This window comes from Nycticebus coucang, chromosome 8, assembly GCF_027406575.1.
Source record: "Nycticebus coucang isolate mNycCou1 chromosome 8, mNycCou1.pri, whole genome shotgun sequence".
NCBI classification, from domain to species: domain Eukaryota; kingdom Metazoa; phylum Chordata; class Mammalia; order Primates; family Lorisidae; genus Nycticebus; species Nycticebus coucang.
The window spans coordinates 49,680,823-49,700,433 of NC_069787.1; the positions used below are offsets into that span (position 1 = coordinate 49,680,823).

Sequence of the window (19,611 nt, forward strand, 5' to 3'; positions counted from 1 at the left end):
GTCTGCCTTCTCCACTGCATCCAGGGTGATTCTTTTTAAAACATACAGTTAGATCTAACCATACTTCTGATTAAAATACTCCCATAGGTTCCACGCTGCTGTTCTACCTGAAACACACCAATGACTTTCAATCTCATTCAGTAAAATCTATATCCCTTTAGTAGTCTAACAAGGACTTGGAGACCTGCTCCACATCTCCCTCTTTGAGGTCATCTCTCGCTCTTTTTCCCATAGCTCTTCCTGATCCAAACACACTGGACTTTGCTGGGCAAACTTCTGCTTCATGAGCTTTGCACTTTTTTCCTGTGCTTGGAATGGAAATCGCTCAGATATCTAAGCCGTCCACTTTCTCTAGATTTCTTCCCAAATGTTACCTAATCAGAATGGCTCTCTCTTACAACCATATACAAAATAGTATTAGCATTCTGTATCACATTCTATCTTATGCTGCATTGTTTTTCTCCACAACACCTAATATTTCTTCATCATCAAGAACAGTACCTAACATATAGTAAGATATAAATAATAAATATTTATTATGAAGATATAAATAATAAATATTTGTTGAATACGTTTAGATATGTTTATTAACAAAGAGTTCTAGTTTACACTATAATTCCTATTATTTTACTATGCATTTTTAAAGAAAATACACTAAATTCAAAATTCCTATGTATAATCATCTTTCTCTTGGCCAGATATCATACAGCCATTATTTAATCAGCTCATAAAATGTATTTAAGGTCACCTTGCTAGCTACACAAAGATTCTTATTCAGAAAAACATGTTCAAAAATATCTAATTAATCATTCATCTCATTTTTCAACTCCATAAATGTATGACGTATACAATGGAGCAATGATAAAATTACAGCAAATTTCTCATCACAAATTAGGCAAATCCAAAGGAAATAACACAATATTATTTAAACATTAAAGAAAAAACATTTTATTTGTCTGATTTAAAAGACAACTGCATAAAGCAATAATTAAGCACAAAGTATATAAAGACGTAATTTGTAAAAGTAAAAGCATAAAGGGAAGGGGAAGAAATGGAGATACATAGTTGCAATATTTTGTATAATATTGAAATTAAGTTACATTGGCATAAAATTGTTGTAAATGAAGTTGTTAGTTATAACCCCCCAGGGCAACACTAAGAGAATAACTTAAAAATATACAGTACAAGAAAAAACAAGTGGATTAAAATGTCACTACCAGGCGGCACCTGTGGCTCAGTGGGTAGGGTGCCAGCCCCATATACCGAGGGTGGCAGGTTCAAACCTGGCCCAGGCCAAACTGCAACAAAAAAATAGCCAGGTGTTATGGCGGGCGCCTGTAGTCCCAGCTACTTGGGAGGCTGAGGCAAGAGAATCGCATAAGCCCAGGAGTTAGAGGTTGTTGTGAGTTGTGTGACGCCATGGCACTCTACGGAGGGCAATAAAGTGAGACTTTGTCTCTACAAAAAACAAACAAAACACAAGAACAACAACAACAAAAAAAAGTCACACTAGAAAATTTCTATTACAAAAAAGAAGGCAGTGATGGAGGTAAAAAGGAACAAAACAGATACAACACATATAAAAAAAGAGTAAAATGACAGATTTATATTCCACCATATCAGTAGACAGTCCCCAACTTAAAGGGGTTCAACTTACAATTTTTCAATCTTACGATAGTGCAAAAGTAATACACATGCATTATGCTCCTTAATTTATGATGAAATTATGGCCTGAGAAACATATTGTAAACTGAAACTATGGTAAGCCAAATATACACTTTGGACTTATGGTATTCTCAACTTCATAAGGTTTATTGGGATGTAATCCTATTGTAAGTTGAGGAACATCTGTAATTACATTCAATGTACATGAATTAAGTCCTCAAACTAAAAGGAATAAATCTTAAAATCATGACTCACCTATATAGTATCTACAAAAGACACACGATACAAATGTCATAACAGTTACAAAAATAAAGCTGAGGGAACTATACTAATATTAGACAAAATAGACTTCACAACAAAAAGGTCACTAGAGATAAAAACATTTTACAATGATAAGATGGTCAGTTTATCAGGAAAAGATAACAATTACAGATATATATATATATGTACTAAACAAAAGAATTTCAAAATATGTAAAGCAAAAGCTGACAAAATTACAAGAGAGGAAAACAATTAAACAATAATAATGGATGAAACTGATAGAAAATCAACAAGGAAATAGAAGATTTAAAAAAACTATAAGCCAATTAGACCTAAAAAGTATATGGAACTAAAAGAAAAAATAGGCAAATCTGTAAGTACAGTTGAAGAACTAACTGAACATACCTCTCAGAAATTGATAGAACAAGTAGAGATAATCTATACAGATATAGAATGCCTGAACAATACTATCAACAAACTTGACCTAAATGACATTTATAAGAACACTCCACCCACAAAAGTAAAATACATATTATACTCAAGAATTCAGTAGATGTATACAACATCAGATTTCAACAATAGAACAGAGAATTAGTGAACTTAAGAAAACACCAAGGTTGAAGCAAAAAGAAAAAATACTTGAAGATGTAAAAAGAACTCAAGAGAAATACAAAATGTGATAAAAAAGCTCTAATCTGTGTATATAACTGGAATTCCACAAGGATAGGAAGGAAGAATGTGCAGAGGCCATATTTGAAGACATTTTTACTGAGTGTTTCCTTAGAGTATAAAAAAACCATAAGCCTCAGATGGAAAAAAAGAAAAAAAAGTCTATACTCTCCAAATCAAGAAAAACAGAAACACCATTATACTTTAAAAAAATACAAAAACTGTTAGAAACCAAAATTAAAGAAAAAAGTATAAAAAATAAACAGAGAAAGGACACATTACCTTGAAAGGAATGAAAATAAGAGATATGACTTAAAATACAGAGGCCAGAAGACAAAGTACGTTATCTTTAAATGAAAAAGAAAAGACTGCCAATCAACAATTCCATCAATTTGAAAAATACCCTGCAGAAACGAAGACCAATAAATAGAATGAGAGAACTGTGAGCAGACACCCACTAAAAGAAATACTAAATGGAGTGTTTAAGGTAAAATGAAAAGATACTAGACAGAAACACAGAATTGCAGAAAAGACTGAAAAGCACTTAAAAGTATACAAATAATAAATGAAGGAGGAGGGAGACAAGATGGCGGACTGAAGCCAGCTTTCAACAGAGGCTCCCGTCCAGAAGGAGAGTTAAGGGACAGGAATTTACTAAGTATCCTGGTGGACTTGAGTCTCACCAAGAGAGAAGGTTGAAGAACGCACATCAACACCGCTGAGGCAAGCTGTGATCACAAGGATGCAAACGAAAGGTACAAAATCCACCACCAAGCGGACGGGAGTACCCCTCCCCCATGAGACCGGCTCTAGAGCCCCACAATTGAACAAGCAGGCAGAAATTAAAGGCCCTCCCACTACACTCCAGGGAGAGACCTTCTAAAAACTGCACCTACCTCCCCTACTGGAGTGCCGTGGCGTTCTCCTGCCGGGCATAAAACTGAATAAAACTTTGGGAATCCTTTGCCGGCAACACTGAATCCCCGGCGCTCCCCTCCCGCCCACTGCAGTCTGGAGGCCTGTCCCCCAGGAGTTCGGATCCTTCGGTGATTTCTCAAGGGGAGTGGACAGTCCCCGAGTTGCGACTGGTCAGCATTGACTCTGAGGCGCGCGAGTGAGGAGAGGGCACCGGGCTGAAGGGGAGTCACGCCTTGGCGTCACTTCCCTGCGGTGAAATGCAGCAACCCTCCCCAGGCACAAGACTGAATCAGACTCTAGCTTCCCCGCTGAGAGCTGAGAGCCCCTACTCTCACTCAGGGTCTGAGGGCCTATCACCCAGGAGTTCGGATCCTTGAGTGATTTCTCAAGGGGAGTGCACAGTGCCTGAGCCGCGTCAGGTCAGCGCTGACTCTGGGACACGTGAGTGAGGAGAGGGCACTCTGCTGAGGGGAAATCAAGCCTTGGCGGCACTTCCCTGCGGTGCAGTGCAGGAGCCCTCCCCTGACGTACTGTTGCGTAAAACTGAATGAAACTCTAGCTTCCCCCACTCCCAATCGGGGTCTGGGGGCCCATCCCCCAAGAGTTCTGATTCTTGGGGGATCTCTTGAGGTGTGTGGACCCAGCACAAACTGCGGCCGCTCAGTGCTGACTCTGGGGCACGGGACAGAGGAGAAAAGGGTCGCCTGAGTGCCCACACCAGAGCAACAGTTCCCTGGAGGTAGATCAACAGCCGCTTTTTCTTTAACGGCAGAACGCTCACTTCTGGATACTCTGAGGCCACACCCCCTGTCTCCCTGGGCAACCAGAGGAGGCCACCGGTGAGCGGAGGATTTCCTGACACGACTCACAAACCCGGGAAGCTTCCAGGGCGGGCCGACCCAGAGAGGTGTTCGGACGCAAATCTCCAGCAGCAAAGATGTTTGAACTCTAAACAGCCGGTCTTCTGAAGGCGATTTCGACAGGAACAGAGACAGAACCCCGCAAAGTTGTCTGTTCTGTTCTGTTAGCAGCATCCATCAGGGATGGAGCTAAGCCTGAGTGAACACCTCCTTCCCATCACCTGCATCAAACACTCAAAGATGTCAGGCCCCATCTCCTCCTGCTAGATAGCGGCAGTCTGCGGGGGCCTGGCAGACTTCCTTGTGATTCAGGCAGGTGCAACCCCCTGGAGTGTCTGTTCACTGCAGGCAACTGGGTTAGCCATCTGCAGAGATACCAGTGACTGGGTCCAACGGAGGGGCAAAGTGGGGAAGGAGACGTCAACCTTCCTAGACTGCTCTGTTTGCTGGGTGGCTCCTCCTGACTCCACACTGCACTGGGGTGAGCCGTGTCAGAGGAGTCACCAGGCCCCTGTGATCCAGTTCCCAGAGACCTCCTGAACTCTCCCACCCAAGACAAGTGCCGATCGAGACAGTTGATTTGGACCTTTTGAACTAGGCTAATAGACTGAGGACTTTTCATGCGGTGCCCTGGGTGTGCGATTGTAGGAAGGTTTGATTCTCCTTTTCCAACTGGGGCCAGAGGTGGGCAGGCGGGGTGACTTAATTGCTGATTTTTCCACACAGCTGAGACTTCAAGCCAGAGTAGAAGTTGCAATAGGATCGAACAGAAACCAGCTGAAAGCAAGACAGAACCACTTTGCTCCACCACACCAGACAGGGCCCCAGTTTCTCAGGCCACAACACTGTACGGGCCCTCGATAAAACCCCAGGGGAAAAACCAAAGGGAGTAAAATAGCCATGGGGCGGAATCAGCGGAAAAACTCTGATAACATGAAATCACCAGAATAGATCAACCCCCGCAAGAAAAGATACGGCAGATGATGCAGGAAGATCCCATTCATAAACAACTGGCTGAGATGTCAGAAATCGAATTCAGAATTTGGATTGCAGACAAGATTAATAAAATGGAATTAGGAATTCGAGGAGAAATTCAAAAATTGTCTCAAGAATTTAACGAATTTAAAGACAAAACCACCAAAGACTTAGACACACTCAAGCAAGAACTTACAGCCCTCAAAGATATGAAAAATACAGTAGAATCCCTCAGTAACAGAATAGAACAAGCAGAAGAAAGGATTTCTGACATTGAAAATAAAGTCTTAGAACGCTCCCAATCTCTCAAAGAGGAAGAGAAATGGAGAGCAAAAACGGATCACTCACTCAGAGAACTCTCAGATAATTCGAAAAAAAGCAACATAAGGATTATAGGAATTTCTGAGAACGATGAAGTTGCCTCCGAGGGCACAGAGGCCCTTCTGCATGAAATTATGAAAGAAAATTTTCCAGACATGCCTAGAGAATCTGAAATTCAGATAGCAGACAGCTTCAGAACCCCAGCACGATTCAACCCCAAAAAGCCATCTCCCAGACATATCATAATTAGCTTCACTAAAGTTAACATGAAAGAGAAGATTCTCAAAGCAGCCCGGCGAAAGAAAACTATAACGCACAAAGGTAAGAATATTAGAATAACTGCAGATCTCTCTGCTGAAACTTTTCAAGCCAGAAGAGGCTGGTCATCAACTTTTAATCTCCTAAAGCAAAAAAACTTTCAACCCAGGATCTTGTATCCAGCTAAACTGAGTTTCATCTATGATGGAGAAATTAAATACTTCAATGACATTCATATGTTGAAAAAATTTGCCATAAGTAAACCAGCTCTTCAGGATGTTCTCAGACCTATCCTCCACAATGACCAACCCAATCCTATACCACAAAAGTAAACTCACTCACAAACTTCGGATCAAACTCCAACTTCCACACTGGCGAAAGGATTAAAAATGTCCACTGGACCTTTGAAAAACTCAATACCCAAAATTCCACCAGACTTATCAATACTCTCCATCAATGTGAATGGCTTATACTGTCCTCTAAAGAGGCATAGGTTACCTGACTGGATACAAAAACTCAAGCCAGATATTTGTTGCATACAAGAGTCACATCTCAACTTAAAAGACAAATACAGACTCAGAGTGAAAGGATGGTCATCCATATTTCAGGCAAATGGTAATCAGAAAAAAGCAGGTGTTGCAATTTTATTTGCAGATACAGTAGGCTTTAAACCATCAAAAGTAAGGAAGGACAAGAATGGTCACTTCATATTTGTTAAGGGTAATACTCAATATGATGAGATCTCAATTATTAATATCTATGCACCCAACCAGAATGCACCTCAATTTATAAGAGAAACTCTAACAGACATGAGTAACTTGATTTTCTCCAGCTCCATAATTGTCGGAGATTTCAACACTCCCTTGGCAGTGTTGCATCGATCCTCCAGAAAGAAGCTGAGCAAAGAACTCTTAGATTTAAACCTAACCATCCAATATTTAGATTTAGCAGACATCTACAGAACATTTCATCCCAACAAAACTGTATACACATACTTCTCATCAGCCCACGGAACTTACTCCACAATTGACCACATTTTAGGTCACAAGTCTAACCTCAGTAAATTTAAAGGAATAGAAATTATTCCATGCATCTTCTCGGACCATCATGGGATAAAACTTGAATTGAATAACAACAGGAATCTGCATACCCATACAAAAACATGGAAGTTAAATAACCTTATGCTGAATGATAGCTGGGTCAGAGATGAGATTAAGAAAGAAATCGCCAACTTTTTGGAACAAAACGACAATGAAGACACAAACTATCAGAACCTCTGGGACATTGCAAAGGCAGTTCTAAGAGGGAAATTTATAGCACTGCAAGCCTTCCTCAAGAGAACGGAAAGAGAGGAAGTTAACGACTTAATGGGACATCTCACGCAACTGGAAAAGGAAGAACATTCCAACCCCAAACCCAGTAGAAGAAAAGAAATAACCAAAATTAGAGCAGAATTAAATGAAATTGAAAACAAAAGAATAATACAACAGATCAATAAATCAAAAAGCTGGTTTTTCGAAAAGGTCAATAAAATAGATAAACCTCTGGCCAACTTAATCAGGAAAAAAAGAGTAAAGTCTCTAATATCATCAATCAGAAACAACAAAGACGAAATAACCACAGACTCATCAGAAATCCAAAAAATTCTTAATGAATATTACAAGAAATTTTATTCTCAGAAATATGAAAATCTGAAGAAAATAGACCGATACTTGGAAGCACGCCACCTTCCAAGACTTAACCAGAATCAAGTGGAAATGTTGAACAGACCCATATCAAGTTCAGAAATAGCATCAACTATACAAAACCTCCCTAAAAAGAAAAGCCCGGGACCAGATGGTTTCACGGCAGAATTCTACCAAACCTTTAAAGAGGAATTAGTACCTATATTACTCAACCTGTTCCAAAAAGAAGGAAGACTACCCAACACGTTCTATAAAGCAAACATCACCCTGATCCCCAAACCAGGAAAAGACCCAACAAGAAAAGAAAATTATAGACCAATATCACTAATGAATATAGATGCAAAAATATTCAACAAGATCCTAACAAGCAGAATCCAGCAACACATCAAACAAATTATACATCATGACCAAGTTGGTTTTATCCCAGGGTCTCAAGGCTGGTTCAATATACGTAAATCTATAAATGTAATTCAGCACATAAACAAATTAAAAAACAAAGACCATATGATTCTCTCAACTGATGCAGAAAAAGCTTTTGATAATATCCAGCATCGCTTCATGATCAGAACACTCAAGAAAATTGGTCTAGAAGGGACTTTTCTTAAACTGATAGAGGCTATCTACAGCAAACCCACAGCCACTATCATATTGAATGGAGTTAAATTGGAATCATTTCCACTCAGATCAGGAACCAGACAAGGCTGCCCATTGTCTCCATTGCTTTTCAACATTGTAATGGAAGTTTTAGCCACCGCAATTAGGGAAGAAAAGGTGATCAAGGGTATCCATATAGGGTCAGAAGAAATCAAACTCTCGCTCTTTGCAGATGATATGATTGTGTATCTGGAAAACACTAGGGACTCTACTACAAAACTCCTAGAAGTGAGCAAGGAATACAGCAGCGTCTCAGGTTACAAAATCAACATTCATAAATCGGTAGCCTTTATATACACCAACAACAGTCAAATTGAAAAAGCAGTTAAGGACTCTATCTCATTCACAGTAGTGCCAAAGAAGATGAAATATTTGGGAATTTACCTAACAAAAGACGTGAAAGATCTCTATAAAGAGAACTATGAAACTCTAAGAAAAGAAATAGCTGAAAATGTTAACAAATGGAAAAACATACCATGCTCATGGCTAGGAAGAATCAACATTATCAAAATGTCCATACTACCCAAAGCAATATATAATTTCAATGCACTCCCTATTAAAGCTCCACTGTCATATTTTCAAGATCTTGAAAAAACATTACTTCGTTTTATATGGAATCAGAAAAAACCTCGAATAGCCAAGACATTACTCAGAAATAAAAACAAAACAGGAGGAATCACACTACCAGACCTCAGACTTTACTACAAATCGATAGTGATCAAAACAGCATGGTATTGGCACAAAACCAGAGAAGAAGATATCTGGAACAGAATAGAGAACCAAGAGATGAATCCAGCTACTTACCGCTATTTGATTTTTGACAAGCCAATTAAAAACATTCAGTGGGGAAAAGATTCCCTATTTAACAAATGGTGCTGGGTGAACTGGCTGGCAACCTGCAGAAGACTGAAATTGGACCCACACCTTTCACCATTAACTAAGATAGACTCTCATTGGATTAAAGATTTAAACTTAAAACATGAAACTATAAAAATACTAGAGGAGAATGCAGGGAAAACCCTTGAAGAAATTGGTCTGGGTGAGTATTTCATGAGGAGAACCCCCCGGGCAATTGAAGCAGCTTCAAAAATACACTACTGGGACCTGATCAAACTAAAAAGCTTCTGCACAGCTAAGAACACAGTAAGCAGAGCAAGCAGACAGCCCTCAGAATGGGAGAAGATATTTGCAGGGTATATCTCTGACAAAGGTTTAATAACCAGAATCCACAGAGAACTCAAACGCATCAGCAAGAAAAAAACAAGGGATCCCATCGCAGGCTGGGCAAGGGATTTGAAGAGAAAGTTCTCTGAAGAAGACAGGCGCAAGGCCTTCAGACATATGAAAAAATGCTCATCATCTTTAATCATCAGAGAAATGCAAATCAAAACTACTTTGAGATATCATCTAACTCCAATGAGACTAGCCTATATCACAAAATCTCAAGACCAGAGATGTTGGCGTGGATGCGGAGAAAAGGGAACACTTTTGCACTGCTGGTGGGAATGCAAATTAATACATTCCTTTTGGAAAGATATATGGAGAACACTCAGAGATCTAAAAATAGATCTGCCATTCAATCCTGTAATTCCTCTGCTGGGCATATACCCAGAAGACCAAAAATCACAACATAACAAAGATATTTGTACCAGAATGTTTATTGCAGCCCAATTCATAATAGCTAAGTCATGGAAAAAGCCCAAGTGCCCATCGATCCACGAATGGATTAATAAATTGTGGTATATGTATACCATGGAATACTATGCAGCCTTAAAGAAAGATGGAGACTTTACCTCGTTCATGTTTACATGGATGGAGCTGGAACATATTCTTCTTAGTAAAGTATCCCAAGAATGGAAGAAAAAGTACCCAATGTACACAGCCCTACTATGAAACTAATTTGGGACTCTCACATGAAAGATATAACCCAGCTACAACTTAACAATAGGGGGAAGTGGAAAAGGGGAGGGGGTGGGTAGAGGGAGGGGGATCGGTGGGATCACACCTGTGGTGCATCTTACAGGGGTATTTGCGAAACTTGGTAAATGTAGAATGTAAATGTTTTGGCACAGTAACTGAGATAACGCCAGAAAGGCTATGTTAACCACTGTGATAAAAATGTGTCAAATGGTTTATGAAGCGAGTGTATGATGCCCCATGATCATATCAATGTATACAGTTATGATTTAATAAAAAAAAAACTTATGGTGCAAAAATTAAGGAAAGATAAATAACACATAAACGTGAAAAAAAAACAAATAATAAATGAAATTGATATTTTATAACAATAATGTCTTATAAGGTAAAAATGTATGTAGAATTAAAATATAAAACAAAAATAACTATAAGAGGTGAGGAGGTAAACAAGTTAGAATGCATTATATAGAAAGTGTTAGTAAGTTAAAATGCACTACAAAAAGTCCAGGAATGGGGAGTTCCACTTAAAATAATGGCTGAGTAAACGTACAGATTAAGTTTCCTGCACGTAACCATTTAAACTCCAAAAAATTTTTGAAAACAATTACTTCAAGGCAACAGAGAATAATCATATACAGGCAGAATACAGATAAGAATTGATACCTGGAAAAATAATTGATACCTGGAAAATGAAACAGCATTAAGTAAATCACTCATTGTTATGAATTTGTACCTGAGAGAGGCTCACAATAGACTAAAATTGCAACAGGAATTTTCAAGAACTAGAGCTCAAAGTTCAAGCATACGACTGTAGCTAGAAATTGAAGGGAGAAATTCCAAAGGAAGCCAAAACCAGGACTGATACTTTAACTATTCAGCCACTAGGCAGTCTTACCTAAGTAATCCAGATGAGGTTAAAAGAACTGCGGAACAAATCACTTCCATCCACATGATAGGAAACAGGACTTAGAAGTCAAGTCTAACCTAGTTAAATTCTGATTAATTTATTTCAACACTTGCATGTTTAAAACACATAACAGAAAACAGAGGCTCTATAACATATCTGTTACAATATAAACCATTTAATAACAAATTATTACATACAGAGGTAACATTAATACTTGATCTGTATTCAAAGGAAAAGGGAAATCAGTCACGGTCAAACTCAAGAAAATCTAAAAGATGGAAACAGAATATAATAATTTTTAAAAAGTTATTTTAACTATTATAACAAAGACCTAAATGAAATTTTTTCCAAGAAAAGAATAGGAAAACTCCACAGATATACAAATGATAAAAATAAATCAAATTAAAATTCTGAAAGTGAAGAACTATTAGCAGATAATTCACAGAAAATACTTCAGAGTAAATTGGAGATGAACGGAAATATCATTTAACTTGAGTATAAACTAATTGAAATTATCTATTCTAAATAGCATAGATATAAAAGGATTTTTAAAAAATGAACAGAGGGCTATCCACAGTGGCTCAGGCCTGTAATCCTAGCACTCTGGGAGGCCGAGAAGGGTGGATTGCCTGAGCTGGCAATCTGGAGATCAGCTTCAGCCAGAGAGAGACCTTATCTCTAAAAATAGCCCGGCATTGTGGCAGGCACCCGTAGTCCCAGCTACTCGGGAGACTGAGACAACAGAAGCTCTTGAGCCCAAGAGTTGGAGGTTTCTGCGAGCTGTGACTCCACGGCATTCTTCCAAGGGCAACAAACTAAGACTCCTATTTTCCAAATAAATAAATTAATTAATTAAAAATTAAAAGTGAACAGAGCTTTACTCATCTGTGGGGCAATATTGACATGTCTAACATAATCAAAAGGAAAATAAAGAAAAGACTAATGAAAAATATTTGAAAAATAATAAAAAATGTTCTCCAATTTGGTAAAAAAAAGTTTTTTAAAAATAAAAAGGCTCAATATAAAATATAATATAAATAAAAATATATATAAAATATAAATAAAATATAATGAAAATCATACTTGGGATCATCATAGTTTAAATGCTAATAGTCAAAAATAAAATCTTGAAAACAAAGCTTGAGAATCCAACAGACATTTCATTTAAGGAAATAATAAAATGAATTCAGGCTGACTTACCATCATAAACTGAGGAGTCCAGAAGACAGAAAAGTAAAAATTTTAAATTGCTTTGAAAAATAAAGAATCAGTTAATTAACCCAAATGAAAGAAGGGAAAAAGAGACAGAGGAACAATAAACTGGATAAACAGAAATCAAATGGTAAGGTGGTACTCCTGAACCCACCCGCAGGAAAGAGGAAGAAAATGTCAGAATGTATTAAAAAAAAAATAAGATCCTGGCGGGCGCCTGTAGTCCCAGCTACTTGGGAGGCTGAGGCAAGAGAATCGCTTAAGCCCAGGAGCTGGAGGTTGCTGTGAGCTGTGTGAGGCCATGGCACTCTACCAAGGGCCATAAAGTGAGACTCTGTCTCTAAAAAAAAAAAAAACATAAGATCCAAATATATGCACTTTAAATATAAAGACATCTACAGACTGAAATCAAAATGATGGGAAAAGTATACTATGTATTGAAGGGAAGAACTGGCTACACTAACATCATAAAGGTAGTTTTCAAGTCAACAAAATATTATAATTAAAAGTAATATTTTATAATAAGAAAGGATTCAATTAATCACAAAGACAGATTTAATTATGTGCGTCCATAGTAAAACAGTTTGAAAATATATGAAGCAAAGTAGAAACAAAAATCTTTAATTGTATTAGGAGATTTTAACACCTCTCTCTCTTAAGCAATTGATAGAAATACTAAACCAAAAAAATTGAAGACACAGAAGATCTGAACTCTATCAACCACAATGATGTAACCAATATTTAAGAACATTTCACCCAGTAGTTGCAAAATACAAATTATTTTCAAGTACATACAGGATATTCACCAAACTGTATGATGGGCTATATGACAAATTTCAATAAATTTCAAAACACAGTAATTTTACAGAGTAGCCATAATGGAAATAGATTAAAAATCAGTACTAATAAGATGCACAGGAAAATACACACACACATAAAATATTTCAAAAGTAAGCAAGAACAGTTCTAAGTAACCAAAGGACCAAATAGAAAATCACAAGGGATATAAACATTTCTTTTTTTTTTTTTTTTTTTATTGTTGGGGATTCATTGAGGGTACAATAAGCCAGTTACACTGATTGCAATTGTTAGGTAAAGTCCCTCTTGCAATCATGTCTTGCCCCCATATATAAACATTTCTAACTGAATACTTGTTTGTGGAAATTGACAAGTTGATACTAAAAGTTCTGCAAAAAAGCAAAGGAACAAGAACCTATCGAATATTCTTGAGAAAGAATAAAGTAACTTACCCTATCCTCACTTCAAAAGTTACGATAAAGCTACATATATAAGTTGATATATTTCTGGAACCTATTTAGTTCTATTGATTATTTTTCAATTGTTATGATAATACCACATTGTCTTATTTTTTTAGCTTGATAGATAAGTCTCATCAGGGAGTATAAGTGCTCCTGTAAGTTCTTTGTGAAACCTGATTTTCCTCTTCTGGGTTCTTAGCATTCTCCTCTAAATTTCAGAATTGACTTTTCAATTTCTTTAAAAAAAAAGAAAAACATCAAATTCTCCTGGGAGTTCGATTGGGATTACATGATAGATCAATTTAGGAAGAAGTGCATTCTTAACAATAATGCATCTTCTGGTTCACAAATTTATAAAGTATACTATATACAAAAAACAATTTGGAATAAATTGTGAATGTAAGTGACACAAGCAAAGCTTTAAATTTTATTGAAGAAAATAGAAGTGCAAACCTTTCTGTCTTGGAGATACGGAAGAATTTCTTAAATAAGCTGCTGAAGCACAAGCTACAAAACATTAATTTACCTGAATTAAAATTAGATTGAATTTCTGTTCATCAAATGATACTTAAAGAAAATGAAAACACAAGTTACACTCGGAGATATGACACACATTTAATTTACTGGGGATTAATATCAAGGATATAAAAAGAATTCTTATAAATCAATAAGAAAAAAATCCATCAGAAAAATGGACAAAAGACATAAACAAGTATTTCACAGAGGACCCACACTGGCTAATAAGAATTTGATAATATGCTCTATCAAAATTAAGTAATAAAGACCAAAATATTATTTTATACTCATTCAGTTGGCAACAAATTAAGAAGTCAGACAATACTAAATATTGAGGAGGACATGAATCAACCTGTTCTTTTTTTTTTTGTAGAGACAGAGTCTCACTTTATGGCCCTTGGTAGAATGCCGTGGCATCACACAGCTCACAGCAACCTCCAGCTCCTGGGCTTAAGGGATTCTCTTGCCTCAGCCTCCTGAGTAGCTGGGACTACAGGCGCCCACTACAATGCCTGGCTATTTTTTGTTGCAGTTTGGCTGGGGCTGGGTTTGAACCTGCCACCCTCGGCATATGGGGCCGGCACCCTACTCACTGAGCCACAGGCGCCGCCCTGTTCTTTTAAACACTGTTGGTGACAGTAAAACTGACAAAGCCATTTTGAGAAAGAAGTTACCATTATATCATAAAAGTAACATTTTTATACCCTATAATCCAGGATGTCCATTCCTGATATATAATCCACAAAATGCATGCACATATACATAAAGAATCACATTAAAAAATTATCAACTGCATCATTATTCTTAAGCAGAAAAATCCAGAATTAACCAATTTACTCAGCTAGAGATGCACAGACAAGTAATTATAATATATTCACACACAATAGAATATTTTAAAACAGTGAAAATAGACAGCTGTATCAAACAAGACAGATGAATCTCTGTCAAAATTGCCCAAACACCATAGAACAATACATATTATGCCATTTTTCATAAATGACAAAGCTAAACAACAAACTGTTTCACCATAAAAATGTACGTGATAATTTTTTTTTTTTTTTATAATCAAAACTGGCTTGGCGTCTATAGCTCAGTGGCCAGGATACCAGCCACATACACCGGAGCTGGTGGGTTCAAACCCCAGCCCCAGCCTGCCAAACAACAACGACAACTACAATCAAAAAATAGCCAGGTGTTGTGGCAGGCACCTGTAGTCCCAGCTACTTGGGAGCCCGAGGCAAGAGAATCGTTTACGCCCAAAAGTCTGAGGTTGCTGTGAGCTCTGATGCCACAGCGCTCTACCAAGGGCAACACAGTGAGACTCTAAAAAAATAAAAATAAAAATAATCAAAATGATAAATAGTGCAGTGGTTAACTCTGATCACAGAAACAAAACATTGATAAAAGAGGAACATACAGTAGATATAAGTCATTAGGAATGTTCTAGTCTTCAGATGAATTGATGAGATCAAGGATGTGTATTATAATAAACAATGTAATTAAACAGTATAATAAACACTGTATTAAATAGACCTCTGCATATTAACATAATAGTGTGTCATATCACAAATTTTATGATTAGTCTCATTCTGTACACCTGATATCCGAAAATATAATACAACATAATACAAGTTTAAAAATCATCTTATGGTTGAGGTTTTGGTAAGACAGATGTGCTGGGTTCAAAAATTACTCTTGACAAATCATTAATAAACATTTAAGCATTTAATTTCCTGTTTGCTTTTATTCCACTTAATTAAATGAATAACTCTAAAATTTAAACAAATGCTAAGTGCCTTAGAAATGCTTAAATAAATTTCAAAAAATAAGAGTAATTTTTTACAAAAGATATTTAGAGCTGAAAGTTACATTGAAAATGATCTTAAAAAGATACCATTTAGGGCAGCGCCTGTGGCTCAGTCAGTAAGGCGCCGGCCCCATATACGGAGGGTGGCGGGTTCAAACCCAGCCCCGGCTGAACTGCAACCAAAAAGTAGCTGGGCTTTGTGGCGGGCGCCTGTAGTCCCAGCTACTTGGGAGGCTGAGGCAAGAGAATCACTTAAGCCCAGGAGTTGGAGGTTGCTGTGAGCTGTGTGAGGCCACAGCACTCTACCGAGGGCCATAAAGTGAGACTCATTCTCTACAAAAAAAAAAAAAAACATACCATTTAACATTTTCTAAGCTATGCATTTGATATGCACTATGTTATAAAACCCCATAAAACTCTATGGCATTGATGCCATTTAAAGGAACGTTTTGTGTTAGAGGAAAGTGGGTAAAAAGGTTAAGAATTTCCCAGCTACTCAGGAGGCTGAGGCAAGAGAATCGTCTAAGCCCAAGAGCTAGAGGTTGCTGTGAGCTGTGATGCTACAGCACTCTACTGAGGACGATAAAGTGAGACTCTGTCTCTAAAAAAAAAGTTAAGAAATTTGCTGATGTTCAGTAATTTATAGACAGAGTTGTAATTTAATCCCAGATTTATCTCAATCCAGAGCCTTCATACATATCTATGCCATAGGAAATAGTTACAAAATTTATTTTACAGAGGTAGCCAGCACATAAAGAATATTTTGTAAAAAATGTATAAAATTCTGTACTGAATATTTTGTAAATAGGCGCATTTACCTACAATGTCCCATTTTCTCCAACTTCAGAGCTTACTTTAGGGACATCCTATGTAGCAACCAAATGATTGGTGACTTTAGAGCTGACTTTAGGGACATCCTATGTATATGGCAACGATAGAGCTGACTTTAGGGACATCCTATGTATCAACCATAGGACGAATCATTCATCACAATAACTATACATACTTAATATACTTGTATTTCCACATGCATTTCCATATGAATCGGTAATGCATATAATATTCATATCTATAAAAGGCAGAAAAATAGTCTAATGCAAAACTATCTGCAGACCTTTATCTTCCAGTATATGCAAAACTATTTACTCAATTGTAGATAATTTAATGTCAAATTACACCAAGTCACATTTTTGGAAAATATTTCTCACCTCTGCTGAGTGGTCTGAATCACTGTCTTGAGGTAAAGGATAAGTTGTTCCTTGGGATTCCTGAAGTTTTTCTTTTAATTTAGCATTTTCTTGCTCTTTTTGAAATAGCTGATCCTGAAGAGTAATAACACTCTGCTGAAGCACAGCTTCATTTGATTTTGTGGTCTCAAAACAAATATGTAATTCATTGTAAAGCTGTTTCAAAAATATATATCCAAATTATATAAATCAATAATATCAACCAACCAATAAAACAGTTGTATGTCTAAATATATACATTTATATACATAAGGACTGTGTATTACATAGTCCTTGCTTTCAGGTTATTTTAACAGTCTCACAGAAAAAGAAGATATAAACACAAAGAAAACTAAATGATATCATCAAATATCAATTTTTAAAAATGCTGTCTAAAAGGCAATATGCATTATTGGCCAATGTAATGGAGAAAAAGTGTTAAATTTCTAAAGAGGAAGAAATTTTATGCTAGCTGTATTAATATTGGAAGGCTTGATGAAAAAGGTTTTAAAATGAACCATGACAGTATTATTAGAATTGACCAAAACCAAAATGTCATTCTAAAAATGACAGAAATGTGAAAAAATTATGTACACTGATAAGAAAGAACAGAAAGCATCATAAGGTGTATCAGTCTAAGTAGATTTAATAAGTACAGTTAAAAGAAAATAAAGAAAAACCAGGAATCTTTCATTGAGGTGTCATTAAGGTTGACTGATATACTCCCATTTTGTATAATTTAATATCTACTGCTGAGGAGGGGCAGAAGAACAGTAAAAGACAAAGTCAAGCAATAAAATTATAGACAGAATGTGAAGACTCATCAATGTCAGATTAAGGAAGATAGACTTGTTCTGTGGACAACAGGGATTTACTGCAGACTCTGTGATAGAATAAAAGCAATGCTCTGGACACTTGAAAGATACTTTTACACTTTTTTAAGTCAAGGCAATATGCATTAAATAAAGTTAAAACTGGAGTTTATCAAAACTATGAGAGAACATATGCTACGAAAGTGGTGTCTTACAGAGTAACACAGGGTTAACAAAGTGGTATTGTTAATGAAAATCTAAATTATAGCTGCAATTTAATGAGTTATAATTCAATTTGTGATTTACATCTGTGGCTGACACTAGGAAAGTGACTAGAGAGCTAAGATTTGCTTTTGTTTTTTTTTAGAGGCTAATAGTGAGATAGTGTAATCGTACAGCAAAAGTAAAACCCACAACTTGGGTGGTGCCTGTAGCTCAAGTGGCTAAGGTGCTAGCCACATACACCACAGCTGGTGGGTTCGAATCCAGCCCGGGCCTGCCAAACAATGACAACTACAACCAAAAAATAGCCGGGCGTTGTGGCAAGAGCCTATAGTCCCAGCTATTTGGGAGGCTGAGGAAAGAGAATCACTTAAGCCTAGGAGTTGAAGGTTGCTGTGAGCTGTGATGCCACAGCACTCTACCCAGGGTGACAGCTTGAGGCTGTCTCAAAAAAAAAACAAAAAAAAAAAACCACAACTGGAAAAACCCAAAATTGTGTAGCTGATACAGTGGTGATACAGTAGGTTTTTAGGTTTGCTAATTCAATTATATATGTACAGCATTTTCCATTCTTTGACCTTGTCTCATGAGAAGAAACTTAAATACACAAAGATTGTAAAGCTCTAGTTCGTCTATATACCTAGTACTTGTGTACATTTCTGTATGTAGAGTATACTTTAATTTTTTAACTTTACAATTTTTAAATGGTTTATGAACTCTTTTATTTTTTTTTTTCTTTTTTTTTTTTTTTTTTTTTTTTTCATCCGGCTGGGGCTAGGTTTGAACCTGCCACCTCCGGCATATGGGACCGGCGCCCTACTCCTTGAGCCACAGGACATCCACCCTGAACTCTTTTATTAATGCATGCCCTCAAATATATAATTTGTAATAAAAATAAGACCATTCAAATCACTGTGCTAACATATAATTAGCTCAATATGTTTTTTTTACAAAGTAAATTAACATTTATGCAATATATTTAATACATAGAGCATATTTAAATTTCTCCAGTTACTTTAATTATTGACCAAGCTCAATATACTTTTTATCTTCTATAAAAGATTACATCCCTTTATAATTGTAGAGATACTTAAATAACCCATTTCATTTTATAGCCAACATCTAAGCAATTTTTATAAAGTGTTGCCTATACAATTTATAAAGAATTTCAGAACATAAAATTGTACTTTCCCTTCCCATTACCTTGACACTGGAAGTGCAGCTAATATTGTTTCCACAGCTAATACCATCAGATATTTTAGGAGGGATAATAGAGTAGGAAACTGACAGCTTTGAGGGACAATGAAAAGGTCAAAGTGAGCCCTGTAGTGGCCTAAATGTACTGTTACTGCTTTCATGATTGGGTTCAAGGTACAAATTAAAAATCAAACTCTGGACATAAGACCTAAGTTGAAGCTAGGATGAGTGAAGGCTAGCCCTTCCCTGCACAGTCACTTATTCAGTGAA

General features: G+C 36.8%; 1 protein-coding gene across 1 annotated transcript in view; it reads right to left on the minus strand.

Annotated features, from left to right (window-relative positions):
* LOC128591333 (centlein-like) overlaps positions 1 to 19,611 on the minus strand; it is a 51,901-nt gene that overhangs the window by 32,090 nt on the left and 200 nt on the right. Inside the window, exon 2 of the mRNA XM_053598825.1 lies at positions 17,093 to 17,287. Within this exon, the coding sequence (XP_053454800.1) occupies positions 17,093 to 17,287 (195 nt within the window). The remainder of the gene's footprint in view (positions 1 to 17,092; positions 17,288 to 19,611) is intronic.